Consider the following 15,687-nt stretch of genomic DNA (forward strand, 5'->3'; position numbering starts at 1 on the left):
CAGAAATTCTGCAGAGTAAACAGGGAATTCCGCTAAATTCTGCATTGCACAGTGGCGCAGAATTCCCCCAGGAGTAATATATTCTGAGGGAACCAAATCAAAAAGTGAAATATTACTGAGTTTCAGAGCTCTTTTTAAAAAAAGATAATACCTATTCTTAGAGCTCAGTGAACTAACTGGAAAGCTGTAAGGAACCCCACATTAAAGGCAGTCTACAAACAAGTCATACTCTAATGACCCAAGTTAAGACTCCTTATTTAATATACATTTCGGTACTAAGTGATTTAGAAATAGTATTGCGACAGAAGCTCTAGAAATATGACAGGCCAGCTGGGAGACTCTGTTCCAACATACCCACAATTTTCATAATTTTTTGGAGGGGAAAAAAAAAGAGCAGTTTAAACAATTACAAGAGAGCTGAAAATTCTGGTTTCTTGTAAAATGGTAAACTAAATATAGTAAGCCATGCAAAACAACACCAGCAACTATCATGGTGAGTAATCCAACAGAAAATAAGGGAGGAGGGCTTCACTCCTCATGAACTTAGGTCATCAAACTCCGCACAAGTCAATTTCTGCTAGATACACCACAAAATTGTAGCAACACAAATTACCAGTATCTTAATCTTCATCTTCCTGATGAAATGAAGCCCTGGCACACATCTTCATTACTAATCTGTACTGCATACACCTACCAAATTAAACACTAGCACAAAGCATGGGCTTAGTTGAATCCCAGATCCACTTTAGGTAAGGAAAATGAAAGACAACCAAGGCGGAATTTCTTAGGTCAGAAAGTTATGTTCCTAACTTTGAAGACTTTGACATTACCAATCACAGAGACCTAGGAGTTGGTTCTGGTCAACAATTCAGTTTCTCATTAGTCAATTTTTTCTAGGTCTTAACTACAAGCTTCTGTTCTATATTATTTAAGCCTTCAAAGAAAATCGTAATAGATACAGAACTATACTCTTTGGTCCTCTGGACAGTCTGTTTACAGTAGTGACAAGATCAAAATAGATCAGGGGTCCCAGTAGCTGTAGCAAGATTCCAGCAACAACTTTAATAGGCAAATATTAATGAACATTTCCCATTCAAGAGTAGATGTGGAAGACAATTGTAGCCAGGATACTAAACCACTTTTTATACTAGACATCACACTGGTGCACGTGTGTCAAAACAGTAAGCAAGCAAATGACCTCAGATGAAATCCTCTTCCATAACTGTAAAAAGAACAAAACATAGCTCACTGGCAGCAAATATGGCCCAATTTCACAAAGAGTCTAGGGAACTGTAGCCTGACTGAGGTAGTGCTCACGTCGCACAGGGAAAGGTATCAAGTGAAGTCTTGTCAGAAATACATGTTAGCAGGGCTATGCTGCTGCCGTGAATTTCTTCACTAACAAAAGCACAGGCTGAAGTATCACAAGCTTTGGGAAAACTCATGTATTTAACATGAGCAATTTGATGAGCTGCATAAAACAGCAGAAAAGTCTCCTCTGAATGAAATGCCTAAAACTTACCTTTCTGGATGTCCAGACTTATTTTATAGTGTGCTCCTCTTCTTCCCCATTACCCTTCATAAAATTCCAAACTGGCTCTAAATATTTCCTGGTCAAGACTGAAGTGTATTGTACTTTTACATAATAAAAATAGAAGCTGGGAAATCATGGGTCAGTAGTTCCCCCACAGAAAGAACACAAATAGATCCCTTACCTCTTTAAGTGATAGATTTTGTGGGTATACTGTCCCTTTTCACTATCCTTTTCATAAGGCTCATTCTTTAAGACTTGAATTCCTTCACCACCTCCTGTTTCATTTTTACTAGCTTCTGCCACAGAGTAAAGTTGCCCAACTTGATACTGAAATTAAGAGACGCAAAATTTCAACATTAAACTGTGACAGAAGAAAACTGTTTAGTGTGTCAGAATTTAGATATTTCAATTTGACCAGAGAACTTTGTATGGACATAATTACATGCAAGCGAATGGACACTTTACTATAAGGAAAGTGCATACTAGAGAATGACAAAACTTTGGAAAGTATGTCTAATGGATCATGAAAACAGGCTCTGGGCTCTATTTGTTTTGTTCCACATTAATACAACAGCATACAATCTTCCATGATACCCAAGAGAACTTCAAAACACTATTTCTGTTCTAGCAAAAGACATGCAAGTATGGCTATTTAAATGTTTTTAGTTTACATGTAAAATTGTTAAATGATTAGCTTTATTTCCAGCGTTGCAGCTTTAACATGCACAGTTATTCAAGAGGTCACCACACATGTATATAACAAAGCTTTCTTTGGAAAAAGCTATTTAGGTGGCTGGAACTAGCTGCCAGATGGTAAACAAAAGAGGCTGCATTTCCCCTTAGAACAGGAAGTTTTCTGTTCAACTTGGACTCTGGGGAGTGAGCTTTAGTTAAGTGCATTTCAGTGCCATTTAAATCCTCAGTTTCAGACACGTAAAGAGTGTCCCTATCCCTGTTTGAAGGGATACAGAAGTATATTAGCTAGAGTCACACAATGCCTCATCAGCAGGAAGTTTCTGCAGCAATGAAGAGATTTACAATTTCCTTTTCTTGATCATAAGCACTGGATTGGCTTGGAAGCAGCTAACATTTCTTGACCTGTAGTCATTTGTCTGCTCTGAAGTTCATTGAGCTGAGACAAGTTTGCTCTGCCTCTCTGATGGGACAGTAACTCACATCTGGTAGACTAATGGACACACAGTACAGAACCAACATTTGGATCCAGGCTAATCAGTTTTTAAAATAAGACCATAAAGCCCAACAAGAAAGGTAGAGAGTACATACCTCTTGCACGGAGCATGGTAAAACGACTCGGCTGAAAAAGAAAAGGAACAAACTGAATGTATAAAATAAGCATCTAAACAGTCAGTCATCTGTTCCACAGGCAATATCTGTATTAGCCTTTATAAAGATATTCTTAAAAATGGCAAAATCAGTTATGTTCATTGACCTTTTACAAAACAATACTAGTTAAGACAAAATTATATAAGTAGAAAATAATCAAGTACAACCCCATGTTAGATACTTGTTATAAGGAAAAAAGTTTGAGTGGTTGAAGCAGGGGAGGAGTAAGGAGACCCAAGAATTATATCCAGCTCTGCCATTGACGTGAAGTGACACCTCAGGCAAGTCACTTCAGAAAGTCAGCCTTTAAATGATTTGACCATCCTTTATTGCCTTAGTCTGACCTCCTGTACATCTCAGGCCACTACCACCACCCAGCACTCATGGGCCTCAGTTTCCTCGACTGTAAAAAAGGAATGAAGATTTGTACAATACCTTGAGATCCTTGAATAACCGCTGATGATGATGCAAAGTAAGGGCTTGTCTACGCTGGCAATTTACAACAGCACTGCACCTTTCTCGCTCAGGGGTGTGAAAAAACACCTTGCTGAGCACAAGTTTCAGTGCTGTAAAGCACCAGTGTAGACAGTGCACCAGCGCTGGGAGCTACACCCCTTGTGGAGGTGGGGAGAGCTCTCTCCCAGCGCCGCGCCACAACCACACAAGGCACGTTAAAGTGCTGCCACAGTAGCGCTTTAGCATTGCCAGTGTAGACTAGCCCTAAGATAATAAATGAGAGTGACCACAAGTCTGAGTGCACTGAACTTCTTTAATTATTGCAACTATAAAGTACTCATTACAAAAAGTAAATACAGATTGCCTCATTGAATTTGGGAGAGCAAAGGGAGTGTATGACTGGGCAGGTACTTTACATACGGTGTTGATACATGTAATATAGCAGAGTTAAAATCACAAATATCAGGAAATGTTAATATTTCAACAGCCACAATTAAGCTTCTGTACATACAGTATTTACCAATTCTGTTCTACACTAAAAGCACACGTGCAATACAGCCAACTTAATATTGCTGAAATAACCTTAAAATCTCAATTATCTGGAATGTAAAAGTTACCCAAGAATTGACCAACTTAATATTGCATTAAGAAATTTGCAATTTTTTTTATGTTTGTTTTTCCCAAGAAAAGGGGATGGGAGAATTTTCTGTATTTAAACTCAATTTAAATACTACACTAACAAAGTGTATATGGAAAGATGACAGGGATTAATACCCCATTTTTGTTGCTCCTACTGTTTGGCCACACTGTCAAATCAAACTGGGTTACTAAAACTACAGCACATCAGTCGCCACTGGGAAGAGCTGCATCTCTGCAGCAGAATGGCAGTTTTCCTGTAAATAAAAGCTTGTATTTGTAGAATGCAGGAACGATTGCACACAGATCAACCGCCGTGAATTATTATTTTTTTTTTTGCCATCCATAATTTTCTCTTGCTCCGAATGTTAAGACGCTTGTCGGGCTGAGGAGTTTTCAATTAGACACCTGCAAACTTTTTTTTTTTTTTTTTTTTTAATATACACAAAATGCCCCAGCTACAGCTGTGCCTGCATAAGCCTCCAGTAAAGCAGAATTTCACAGTGATGCCACAAGGGGGGGGGTCGAGATTCAAAAGGCTTTGCTACAATTTTAGCTTCTCACTATGCATGCTTAGAAGTGGTTTATAATTACTTATAAAAATTATTTCTCCTTTGCCTCAACCCAACAAGATAGGGTTTTAATCTTGGACTACCCACAGTTTTACTTTTTATACTTCAGATGTAAAAGGATCTTTGAAATTCTCCTTCCCACAGAGAATTTTTTATCCTATCCCATAACTGAAAGCATTTTGCTTGAGCTTTCCAAAATTTCACCTTCAAACAGAAACCAAGAACAGAAGATTTTAGCCCTAAAGGTGAATAATTTGGAAAGCTACATGAATGAAACAGGGTGAATAACAGAAACCAGTTTGTGTCCTAAATGAATTAGAGTGGATGAATTATTATTTTTTAAGCAACCTCACTATAGTGACTCATTCTCCTATTCTATAACAAGGCAAAACAAAGTGAGGTTCAATTTGGGAAAATACAGCTAATAAATACCCCAGGAGAAAATAATCCGAAATACAGATAGTTGGTGGGAAGCAAAAGCTTGGGAAGCAGTAGTTGCAAGGCCTATAGATAGCAGAGAGCACACCAGATGAGATACTGCAATGGGATAGAATAGCAAAAAAGGCCAATGAAGTTTTGGGGCATGTGTAAAGCAGTAGCACCACCCTCATTTTGTAGCCAGGAGATTGTCTCTCCCACTAGAGCTCTGGCATGCAGACACAGCTAGGATGCTGTATACATCCAATTCTGGGCACCCGACTGCTGAAATTACTGGTACCTGTTCAGTTGTCTCATAGATCTACAATACACAGCTCTTTATAAATTCTGGGACTACCCACAGCTAAGAATTTTGGCCAAGAGCATTGCCTCCACAACCCAATCTGTGCCTGAGGAGTGACTGTTTCTATCAGACACAGACCTTGCTACAATTATTCATGCCTTTGACACCCTGAGCTCAGATTATTGCAGCATGCTACACGTGATGTCAGACCTTGGGATGATTTGGAAGCTAAAGTTAGTGGCAAATGTGGCTGTCCACTTGCTAAATGGGGTTTCCTGCAGGGAGCACATTATATAGCTGATCAATCCATCTACTGACTCCCAGGTGGAGTTCAAAGAGCTGCTTTGACCTATAAAGTGCAAAGTGGTTAATAAAATTAATTATTATGGCTCATTAAGTGACAGCCCATCTCCCTATGCATACGCCGGTGGTTGCAAGCAACAGAAATGCTCAAACTAGAGCCCCTTTGGTCTAAATAGGAGAAGGTGGTGCTCCTTCCTCCAGAATGCACTCCTGGACACTCCTCAGATTTGTTAATTTTCTGGACACTCTCCCAGGCTCATGTTTTCCCCTAGGCATATGGGGAGATGGGATGATGGGATTAATTTGGAGATGAGGATGATGATGGGGTACCATTTACTGGGTTTTGGAGAGCAATTATTTGGAGATTCTTGGCATCTTGTGTTTACTTGTATTTTAATGCTGTATATTTTTAACTCTTTGTTCCACATCTCAAGCACTGCAAAGATGCTTAAAATCAAAAACTGAAGCAAATTCTGATAAGAGCAGCATAAACAGTTAACAGGTTGAAATAATTCCTTATGCCAAAAGAGTGAAAATTAAGTATGTAATAGTTTGGATAGTATGACAATGACGCAGATGTGAAATTTAATCCAAGGGTTTTGGGACACAGTTTGTGTCAAATACAAAATGCAAATAAAGTTGTATTATGTTGTAATGCGCTGAATGGGTATAAACACAAGAATCAAGGAATTATTTGGAGGAGTCCAAGCGGGCATAACTAGGTGCAATTATATAAAGCTAAGCAACAGAAAAATTTCTGTACATCACCAGGAAAAGCACTCTCCCAATGGAAATGGTGAGAGCCCCATAACTGAGCCCTTCAAAACTACACTAAAAAAACATTAGAAAACAATGTAGGGAACAAGCCTGCACTGGTCAGGGGAGGGAGAGAAATGAAACTGGTCTTTTCGAGCAGTGACGTCTATGAGTCATTGTGCCAACATTGCAGCCCAGAATCTATGGACTCTTTCCCAACTGCTGCTGTAAGAGGGAGGTTTCTTTAGCTGACTGATTACTCATAACCCATCAGAAGGGAACTGTTAGATGAGTCCAACCACCCCTCCCTCTCTCTCCAACAAGTTGGCCATCTAAACACAGAGTCTCAGTGCAGTGATGCTCTGCACAGTCTGCAATGTTCATTTCTACTGGGATGCAATCCTCCCCTCTCATGGAGACTGTGAGGACAAACAAGAGTGGATAGAACACAATAAAGCACAGGATGACAGTGCCTATTAACTACAAATCAACAAGATTATCAGTATCTGTGCTATAAAGACAAGAGCTGAAGCATTATTCTATACATTATGACTGTTGGTGGTGATCCACATTTGACACTCCTTTGCTTGGCAGAGGAATTCGCTAAATATTGCTTAAAGTTGTCACAGCATTAATTCCTAAAGCTAACGCTGGGGCTCCAAACATAAGAAACCTGGCCAGAAGTTCAGGTTATGTACAAGAAAGAAATATGTTCCTTTAACAAGTCACCATAGTTGACTTGGAAATGCAACATAAAGGAAGATTTATTCTGGACACAATGGGAATTTCTTCAACAAAACAAAATTCAGTGCAGTGTCCAGCAGAGGAAGAGACATTTCAACATAATGGGAATGAGGCAATTTCATTTGCTACTAAGATATTTTAGACATTGCCTCCAAACACCAACTTTGACATTGCTTTGGACAGGTGAAAAGAGCTAATTGTTTTAAAACAAAGAACCATCACTTTAAGCCAGCCGCTGCCAATTCCATCCCTTGAGTTTGAGCAAAACCAACACTTTAAGGCATTGCTGTATGAAAGGGCTCTAGAAGCTGAGCACTCAGAGACACTGTCAGATAGAATATGTAGTTTTCATCCAAGAAAGTGCAAAAGTTTGAGTCGGTCTTTGCAATTGACAATTATTTCATCCCAATCTGTCATTGCGGTTTCTTGCACTTGTAGCATTTCCTTTATCTAACCGTTAAAGGATGCATAACATCACAAGTTGTATTTCCATACTTAAAACTACTATAGGTGTCTGCACTTGCATATTTATAGTACAATCTCAACAATTACACTTTGTTCCATAAACAACAATAAAACAGAATAGATAAATCTGGCATATTGGTTAAAACGTGTGGCCAACACACTGCAGTGATGCCAAGGGAACATTCTTTCCTTTAGAGAAAAAACCTCTAGTTGGTTCTCCTGCCACAAAAAGTGAAAAAGGACTAAAGAACATGTGAAGTAAAATCATCAACATTGTCTGTTTGGCAATTATTAGGCCAGGTTCACAGGGTTATTTTAAAACTCAGTCACTCAGGTCTAATGTAAATATCGGTTTGCTCTGAAGTGTAATTCAGATTCATGGATTCGAAGGCCAAAAGGGCCCACTGTAATCACTAGCGTGAACTCCTGTAAGCAAGTCACAGAATTTTCCAAAAATAATTTCTAGAGCATCTTTTTTAGAAAAATATCCAACCTTGATTTAAAAATAGTCAGTGAAGGAGAATCCACCATGACCCTTGGTAAACTGTTCAAGTAGTTAAGTTATACATTTTTGACAGGGTAATTATTTCCAGTCTGAATTTGTATAGCAGCAACTTCCAGCCATTGGACCATGTTAGATCTTTCTCTGCTAGACTGAAGAGTCCATTATTAAATATTTGTTCCCCATGTAGATACTCCTAGATTGTAATCAAGTCACACCCTAACCTCCCTTTGTTAAACTAAAGAGATTGAGCTCTGTGAGTCTATCACTATAAGGCAGGTTTTCTAATTCGTTAATCACACTCCTGGCTCTTCTCTGAATCTGTTCCAATTTATCAATTCCCTTCTTGAACTGTGGGCACCAAAACTGAACCACAGTATTCCAGCAGCACTAGAGCAGTGCTAAATACAGAGGTAAAATAACCTCTCTACACCTACTAGAGATTCCCTTGTTTATGCACCCCAGGACTGCATTAGTTAGCTCTTTTGGCCACAGCATCACACTGGGAGCTCACATTCAGCTGATTATCTACCACAACACTCAAATCTTTCTCAGAGTCACTACTTCCCAGGACAGAGTCCCCCATCATGTAACTATGGCCTATATGTTTTATTCTTAGATGTATACATTTTTATTTAGCCATATTAAAACATATAGTTTTTGCCCCATTTACCAAGCAATCCCAGATCGCTTTGAATCAGTGACCTGTCCCTCTTCATTATTTATCATTCTCCAAATTTGTGTCTCAATTGCAAACTGTCAGTGATGATTTTACATTTTCTTCTAGATAGCATAGAACTAACCCTTGCAAGACCTCAATGGAAATACATCTGCTTGATGATTATTCCTTTTTACAATTAGATTGAGACCTATCAGTTAGCCAGTTTTTAATCCATTTAATGTGTACCACAATAATTTTATCCTGTTCATCCTTTTAATCAAAATGTCATGTAGTACAAAGTCAAATGTCTCACAGAAATCTAAGTGTGTCAACACTATTCATTAACTAAACCTGCAATCTCATGAACACAGATCTGGAGATAGTTTGACAAGATTTATTTTCCATAAACCCATGCTGATTTGTATTAATTACATTACCCTCCTTTAATTCTTTATTAATGGAGTGCAGCATCTGCTGCTCCAATATCTTGCCTACAATCAATGGCAGGCTCACAAGCCTATAATTACTCAGTTCATTCCATTCACCCCTTTTTTTAAATTGCCACAACATTAGCTTTCTTCCAGTTTTATGGATCTTCCCCAGTGCTTCAGGACTTATTGAAAATTATTCACTCTTGCCCTCTCTGGAATCAGGCTCAGTGCTCATCCCTCCAAGACAGTCCAGGCTCAGAATCTCCTCTTTACTTTTCCCTTTCCCAAGAGAGTTCAGCAGAAACCTAGATCACAGTTAAGGCACATCTCATCCGCCTTGGGCAGCCCCAAACCCATGGCTTGCTGAGTATTACTTATTGAGAACAAGGCACTCAGTCCCATATCAGACACAGTGTGCCCAGGTCAGTGACACTCTAAGATGTTACAGACTGGGTTAGCACCGCTGGGAGAGGGGCGCCAGGCTAATCGGTGAGGGGGCAGTATCGCTGAGGTGCATGAAGCAGGTGAGTGGCTGGCAAGATGGAAACATGGCCCAGAGAGGTGACGGGGAAGCCCACTGGGGCAGATACTACAGGGCCCAACAGGGTGACAGAAAAGCACCACAGGAGCCCGTTCGCAGGGGGGACACTGAGCAACCCGGAATGGGGAAGGCCGGGACGGGGGAGCAGCGGCGGCGCGGAGTCCGAGACAGCAGCAGTGACGGGGGCAAGAGGGGACGACGGGCCCGGGACGGGGGGGGAGGGGATTGGCGGTAGTGAGGGGCCCGGGACCGAGGGGAGACCGGAACTGGGGGAGGGGCCAGCGGCGAGGGGCCCGGGCCAAGGCCGGGACGGGGGGAGGGCGGGCGGCGGCGAGGGGCCCGGGACCGGGGGGGGCCCGGGACCGGGGGGAGCCCGGGACCGGGGGGGGGGGGAGTAGCGGGCCCGGGACAAGGCCGGAACTGGGGGAGGGCGGTGAGGGGCCCGGGACAAGGCCGGGACGGGGGAGGGGCAGCGGCAGTGAGGGCCCGGGAAGGGGGGGCGGCGGCGAGGGGCCCGGGACCGAGGGGAGACCGGGACGAGGGGGGGGGGTAGCGGGCCCGGGACGGGGACAAGGCCGGAACTGGGGGAGGGCGGTGAGGGGCTCGGGCCCGGGGAAAGGCCGGGACAGAGAAAAGGGGGGCGGCGGCGAGGGGCCCGGGACAAGGCCGGGACGGGGGGGGCAGCGGCAGTGAGGGCCCGGGAAGGGGGGGCGGCGGCGAGGGGCCCGGGACGGGGGGGAGACCGGGACGGGGGGGGGGGGGCAGCGGGCCCGGAACAAGGCCGGAACGGGGGGGGGGGGGGGGTGAGGAGACGGGCCGGAGCCCAGAGGGGGAGGGGAAGAGAGGCGGGGGGTGGGATCTGCCCCTCCCCCGGGAGACGATCGATGTACGGCGCGGTCGCTCCCCAGCCCCCGACTCACAATTCCTTGATGAGCACCATCTTCCCGCACGCAGAGCCACACTGCGCATGCGCGACCGGCACCGCTTACCCAGACTTCACCGCGCTGTTTCCGGGATCGGAACCCCGCCCCTACGCGGCAGCGCGCCCAATCCCCGAAGCGCCAGGCTGCTCGCGCCAGCCTCCGCCCAAGCCAGCCAATGATCGATGCCAGCAGCATCGCAGGTTAGCGGCCCTAATCGAGTCCAATTAGGAACCCCGAGCTCCTTCATCGACCAATCCCTGAGGCACCGCTCCTCCGAGAGACTCGCCTCGTTGTCATCAGCCAATCACCGCGGCCAGGACCCTCCCTATCTCCTACGGCCCCGCCCTCGAGAGCCTCGATGTCGCCCAGGGGCCACACCCGTCCCAGTGGGGCGCCGCCGCCTGCTAGGGCCGCTTGGGTGTCCCCCCCCTCGGTAACACCCCTTATAGAGCCCCCCCCGCACCACACCCTAGAGAGTCCCCTCCCCCACCTCGGGAACACCCCTACAGAGCCCCCCCCCTCGGGAACACCCCTTATAGAGCCCCCTCCCCCACCTCGGGAACACCCCTTATAGAGCCCCCCCGCGCCACCCCCTATAGAGCCCCCTCCCCCACCTCGGGAACACCCCTACAGAGCCCCCCCACCTCGGGAACACCCCTTATAGAGCCCCCCCCGCACCACACCCTAGAGAGTCCCCCCCCCACCTCGGGAACACCCCTTATAGAGCCCCCCCCGCACCACCCCCTATAGAGCCCCCTCCCCCACCTCGGGAACACCCCTACAGAGCCCCCCCCCTCGGGAACACCCCTTATAGAGCCCCCTCCCCCACCTCGGGAACACCCCTTATAGAGCCCCCCCCGCGCCACCCCCTATAGAGCCCCCTCCCCCACCTCGGGAACACCCCTACAGAGCCCCCCCCCTCGGGAACACCCCTTATAGAGCCCCCTCCCCCACCTCGGGAACACCCCTACAGAGCCCCCCCCCTCGGGAACACCCCTTATAGAGCCCCCCCGCACCACACCCTATAGAGTCCCCTCCCCCACCTCGGGAACACCCCTTCAGAGCCCCCCCCCTCGGGAACACCCCTTATCGAGCCCCCCATGCCACACCCTATAGAGCCCCCTCCCCCACCTCGGGAACACCCCTTATAGAGCCCCCCCGCACCACACCCTAGAGAGTCCCCCCCCCACCTCGGGAACACCCCGACAGAGCCCCCCCACCTCGGGAACACCCCTTATAGAGCCCCCCCGCACCACACCCTAGAGAGTCCCCCCCCCACCTCGGGAACACCCCTACAGAGCCCCCCCCCTCGGGAACACCCCTTATAGAGCCCCCCCGCACCACACCCTATAGAGTCCCCTCCCCCACCTCGGGAACACCCCTACAGAGCCCCCCCCCTCGGGAACACCCCTTATAGAGCCCCCCATGCCACACCCTATAGAGCCCCCTCCCCCACCTCGGGAACACCCCTTATAGAGCCCCCCCGCACCACACCCTAGAGAGTCCCCCCCCCACCTCGGGAACACCCCTACAGAGCCCCCCCACCTCGGGAACACCCCTTATAGAGCCCCCCCGCACCACACCCTAGAGAGTCCCCCCCCCACCTCGGGAACACCCCTACAGAGCCCCCCCACCTCGGGAACACCCCTTATAGAGCCCCCTCCCCCACCTCGGGAACACCCCTACAGAGCCCCCCCACCTCGGGAACACCCCTTATAGAGCCCCCCCGCGCCACCCCCTATAGAGCCCCCTCCCCCACCTCGGGAACACCCCTACAGAGCCCCCCCCACCTCGGGAACACCCCTTATAGAGCCCCCCCGCACCACACCCTAGAGAGTCCCCCCCCCACCTCGGGAACACCCCTACAGAGCCCCCCCACCTCGGGAACACCCCTTATAGAGCCCCCTCCCCCACCTCGGGAACACCCCTACAGAGCCCCCCCACCTCGGGAACACCCCTTATAGAGCCCCCCCGCGCCACCCCCTATAGAGCCCCCTCCCCCACCTCGGGAACACCCCTACAGAGCCCCCCCACCTCGGGAACACCCCTTATAGAGCCCCCCATGCCACACCCTATAGAGCCCCCTCCCCCACCTCGGGAACACCCCTTATAGAGCCCCCCGCGCCCCCTCGGGAACACCCCTGATAGAGCCCCCTGCCACACCCTATAGAGTCCCCCTCCCCAACTTGGGTAGCATCCCTTATAGAGCCCAGCCCAAACACACACATCACACCCTGAAGAGACCCTCAATCTGGTGTCTCACAATTTAGGGCCCCACCTCAGTGCTGTCCTCTATAGGTAGGCTTGGAAGGCAGAGATTTTAATCAGTAAATGTTGATTTCTCCATACACACACACACACACACAAACTGATGAAAAATTATTTCCATTGTTAATAAAAATTTATAGACAAGGCAAAGGAAGAAAACTATTGTTTGAGGGCTGAAGTTTGATTTATGGATATTTGTATGTTTTGACATGTAATGTTGACAATTTGTGATTTTTATCTTTATGAAGCTTTAACTTTCAGAATCACAGCAGGTACTGTCATTAAGTATTTTCTGACACATGCACCCCCCGCCCCCATTGTCTCCTGCAATTTTGAACATTTCAAATGGTAAAAATAAAAAATGCTTTAAAATAAGCATTATTGTCTGTCTCAAGTCTAAAAATAAATAAATTGAATTCTGCCAAGCCCATCCATATGTCAGTTCCTCAACTAAGTGTTACACCCTAAACCAAACCACTCACTCGCCATAGGTATATGGTTCCCCCGCTGCAAGTATCATAGCCAATAGGAATCTCTATCCCACAGCTGGGAACTAGACTCTGCATCGCCTATGGGCGCGTACACGCGCACACGTACAGGGTTCTAGTGAGAGTCTTGTGATATGTGACGTCCTAAAACTCCAGCTCCTGGAATAATGAGATTATGAGAATCTTCCGTTCAAAGCAAGAGGAAGTTTCTAACTCTGGTGGTTGCAGAGAAAAGCTTGAAAATATGAACCGAGTGACTCTGGAGGCTCAGAAACTAGAAGGCAAATAAAAATAATCCAACATTTTTTTTAATCTCATCGTTTTTAGGCCCCAGAAAGTCATGAGATTTGTGTGACCCATGAGTTTTGAATGTTTGGAGCTGGCCGTACTGCTGATGCAACAATTTATATATCCTCCTGTCTAGAGCTTTTTGAAAAAGGTAAGTTGATTTTGCCAACAAATTTCTTTATTTTGTTTGAAATTTTAGGTACAGTAATTGTTTTGGATTTCCAAGAAATTTTCTAAACAAAAATTTTTTTTTAATTGTTTTCACTGTGGGTACCTTCCCTCTTTTAGTCCCTTCTAGTGGAAAAAAGGAGGCATACTTTCTGTTAAAGTGGAAGAAAGTGATTTCCCATTTTGATGGGGTGTACATACCCCACATGGGGCCCAAAAGGGTTAAAGGACAGTACTGGGTGCAGGTAGCCATGCCCCTGCAGAGCATTCTACAACTGGACAGGAAGCTTAAAAGGGAGTAGCCCTGCTCAGTCTGGGGGAGGCTGGGCTGGAAGACAGACTTATCTTGAGAGCTCCTGGACAAGGGTGCTGAAGAAGCCTCCCTCCAGGGAGTAGGACTGCATGCTGAACCCAATTGGGGCTGAAGGTTTAGTTGCCTCTTCTTTTTCTTTTGTTACCGGATGTTGGTAGTCTCCTCCTTGAAGTCATGGAGGAGAGAGAGATCGTAGGAAGTGACCCAGGGAGGATAACTCTGAGGGCACTCCAGGATGCCCAACCCTGTTGACTCTCATAGAACCAGGGCCAGTGCAACCTATTAGGCGACCTAGGCGGTCGCCTAGGGCACTAGGATTTGGGGGGCGGCATTTTCTTCCGTGGCGACCGCAGCAGCCAGATATTCAGCCACCCCAGTCGCCGCTGGCATTTAGGCGGAGGGAGCTGGGGCGGGGGGCACGGGAAGGGCCACCTGCAGCAAGTAAGGGGGGGAGGTGGCATGCAGGGGAACTCCTCGCCCCAGCTCACCTCTCCTCCGCCTCCTCCCCTGAGCACGCCACCCCGCTCTGCTTCTCTCCCTCCCAGGCTTGCGGCGCCAAACAGCTGATTGGCGCCGCAAGCCTGGGAGGCGGGAGAAGTGGAGCATTGACGGTGTGCTTGGGGAGGAGACGGAGCAGAGGTCAGCTGGGGTGGGGAGCTGCCGCACGGCTCCCCAGGCAGGGGGGAGCTGCCACAGGGGGAGTGCCTCAGGGCGGGGGGGGGGGCGGGGAGTTGCCACAGGGGAGGCGCCTCAGGACATGTGGGGGAGGTGCCGTGGGGGAGGTGCCTCAGGGTGGAGTGGGGGTAGGGGGAGCTGCCGCAGGGCTCGGGGAGGGGGTGGAGCAGAGGTGAGCTGGGGTGGGGAGCTACCGCACGGCTCCCCGGGCCGGGGGGGGGTGGGGAGCTGCTGAAGGGGGGGCGCCTCAGGGCGGGGAACTGCTGCAGGGCTCAGGGAGGGCGCTAGGTGGAAGTTTCACCTAGGGCGCGAAACATCCTTGCACCGGCCCTGCATAGAACCCTAGGTAGGAGCCTGGTGGAATGGGAGGGCTCGGGTTCCCTTACCAACTGCCCCTTTGGCAAGCAAGGCATAAGCCTCATTCCAGTCTTGCTCCCCTTCAGATAAGAAGAGGGCAAGGACTTTGCACTCAAGGTGAAGCTAAACCCATCCTCAGGTGAGGAACTGGCCTTCCTGCTGAGAGGTATATGGGGAGCACTATCCACGACACCACCTGGCCCGGTAATGAGACTAGCTCTATTACACCCATCCACATTAAAAAAAATGTAATAATAAAAAAATCAAAATTTTTGTTTGAAAGTTTTAATTTGAGCAATAAAAGAAATAAATGAAAACAAATTTATATTCAATCAAAAAATTTGTTCTGTTTAAAAACTTTTGAAAAGAAAAAATTAAACTGGTGTCCCTCCCCTGGATCTCACATCCTACAGACTCACTCCATAATCCCCAACCAAGTACTAAATGCTGCAGAGTTCCCCCACCCCAGCAGCTCCAGTCTGTAGGGCCTTATACACCCATTACTGGGGGATAGCACCTTTGTAGAGGCTCAGACTCATCC

General features: G+C 47.4%; 1 protein-coding gene and 1 long non-coding RNA gene across 3 annotated transcripts in view; one reads left to right on the forward strand and one right to left on the reverse strand.

Moving 5' to 3' along the window:
- PITPNB (phosphatidylinositol transfer protein beta) overlaps positions 1 to 10,666 on the reverse strand; it is an 85,093-nt gene extending 74,427 nt beyond the window's left edge. The window contains exons 1-3 of one of the 2 annotated variants that reach the window (XM_054006368.1): positions 10,587 to 10,666; positions 2,819 to 2,849; positions 1,716 to 1,861 (exon numbers count right to left, since the gene is read on the reverse strand). In XM_054006368.1, the coding sequence (XP_053862343.1) occupies positions 1,716 to 1,861; positions 2,819 to 2,849; positions 10,587 to 10,606 (197 nt within the window). In that variant the 5' untranslated portion in view covers positions 10,607 to 10,666. The remainder of the gene's footprint in view (positions 1 to 1,715; positions 1,862 to 2,818; positions 2,850 to 10,586) is intronic. The other variant, XM_054006369.1, reaches the window with a different exon arrangement.
- Positions 10,667 to 10,936: 270 nt separating this feature from the next.
- Positions 10,937 to 15,427, forward strand: LOC128824652 (uncharacterized). Its single transcript, XR_008442520.1, has 3 exons — positions 10,937 to 11,022; positions 13,673 to 13,784; positions 15,233 to 15,427. It is a non-coding gene; the product is annotated as an uncharacterized LOC128824652 (long non-coding RNA).
- The last annotated feature ends 260 nt before the right edge of the window (positions 15,428 to 15,687 follow it).

The sequence above is a fragment of the Malaclemys terrapin genome, chromosome 16 (assembly GCF_027887155.1).
Source record: "Malaclemys terrapin pileata isolate rMalTer1 chromosome 16, rMalTer1.hap1, whole genome shotgun sequence".
In the NCBI taxonomy this organism is placed as follows: Eukaryota; Metazoa; Chordata; order Testudines; family Emydidae; genus Malaclemys; species Malaclemys terrapin.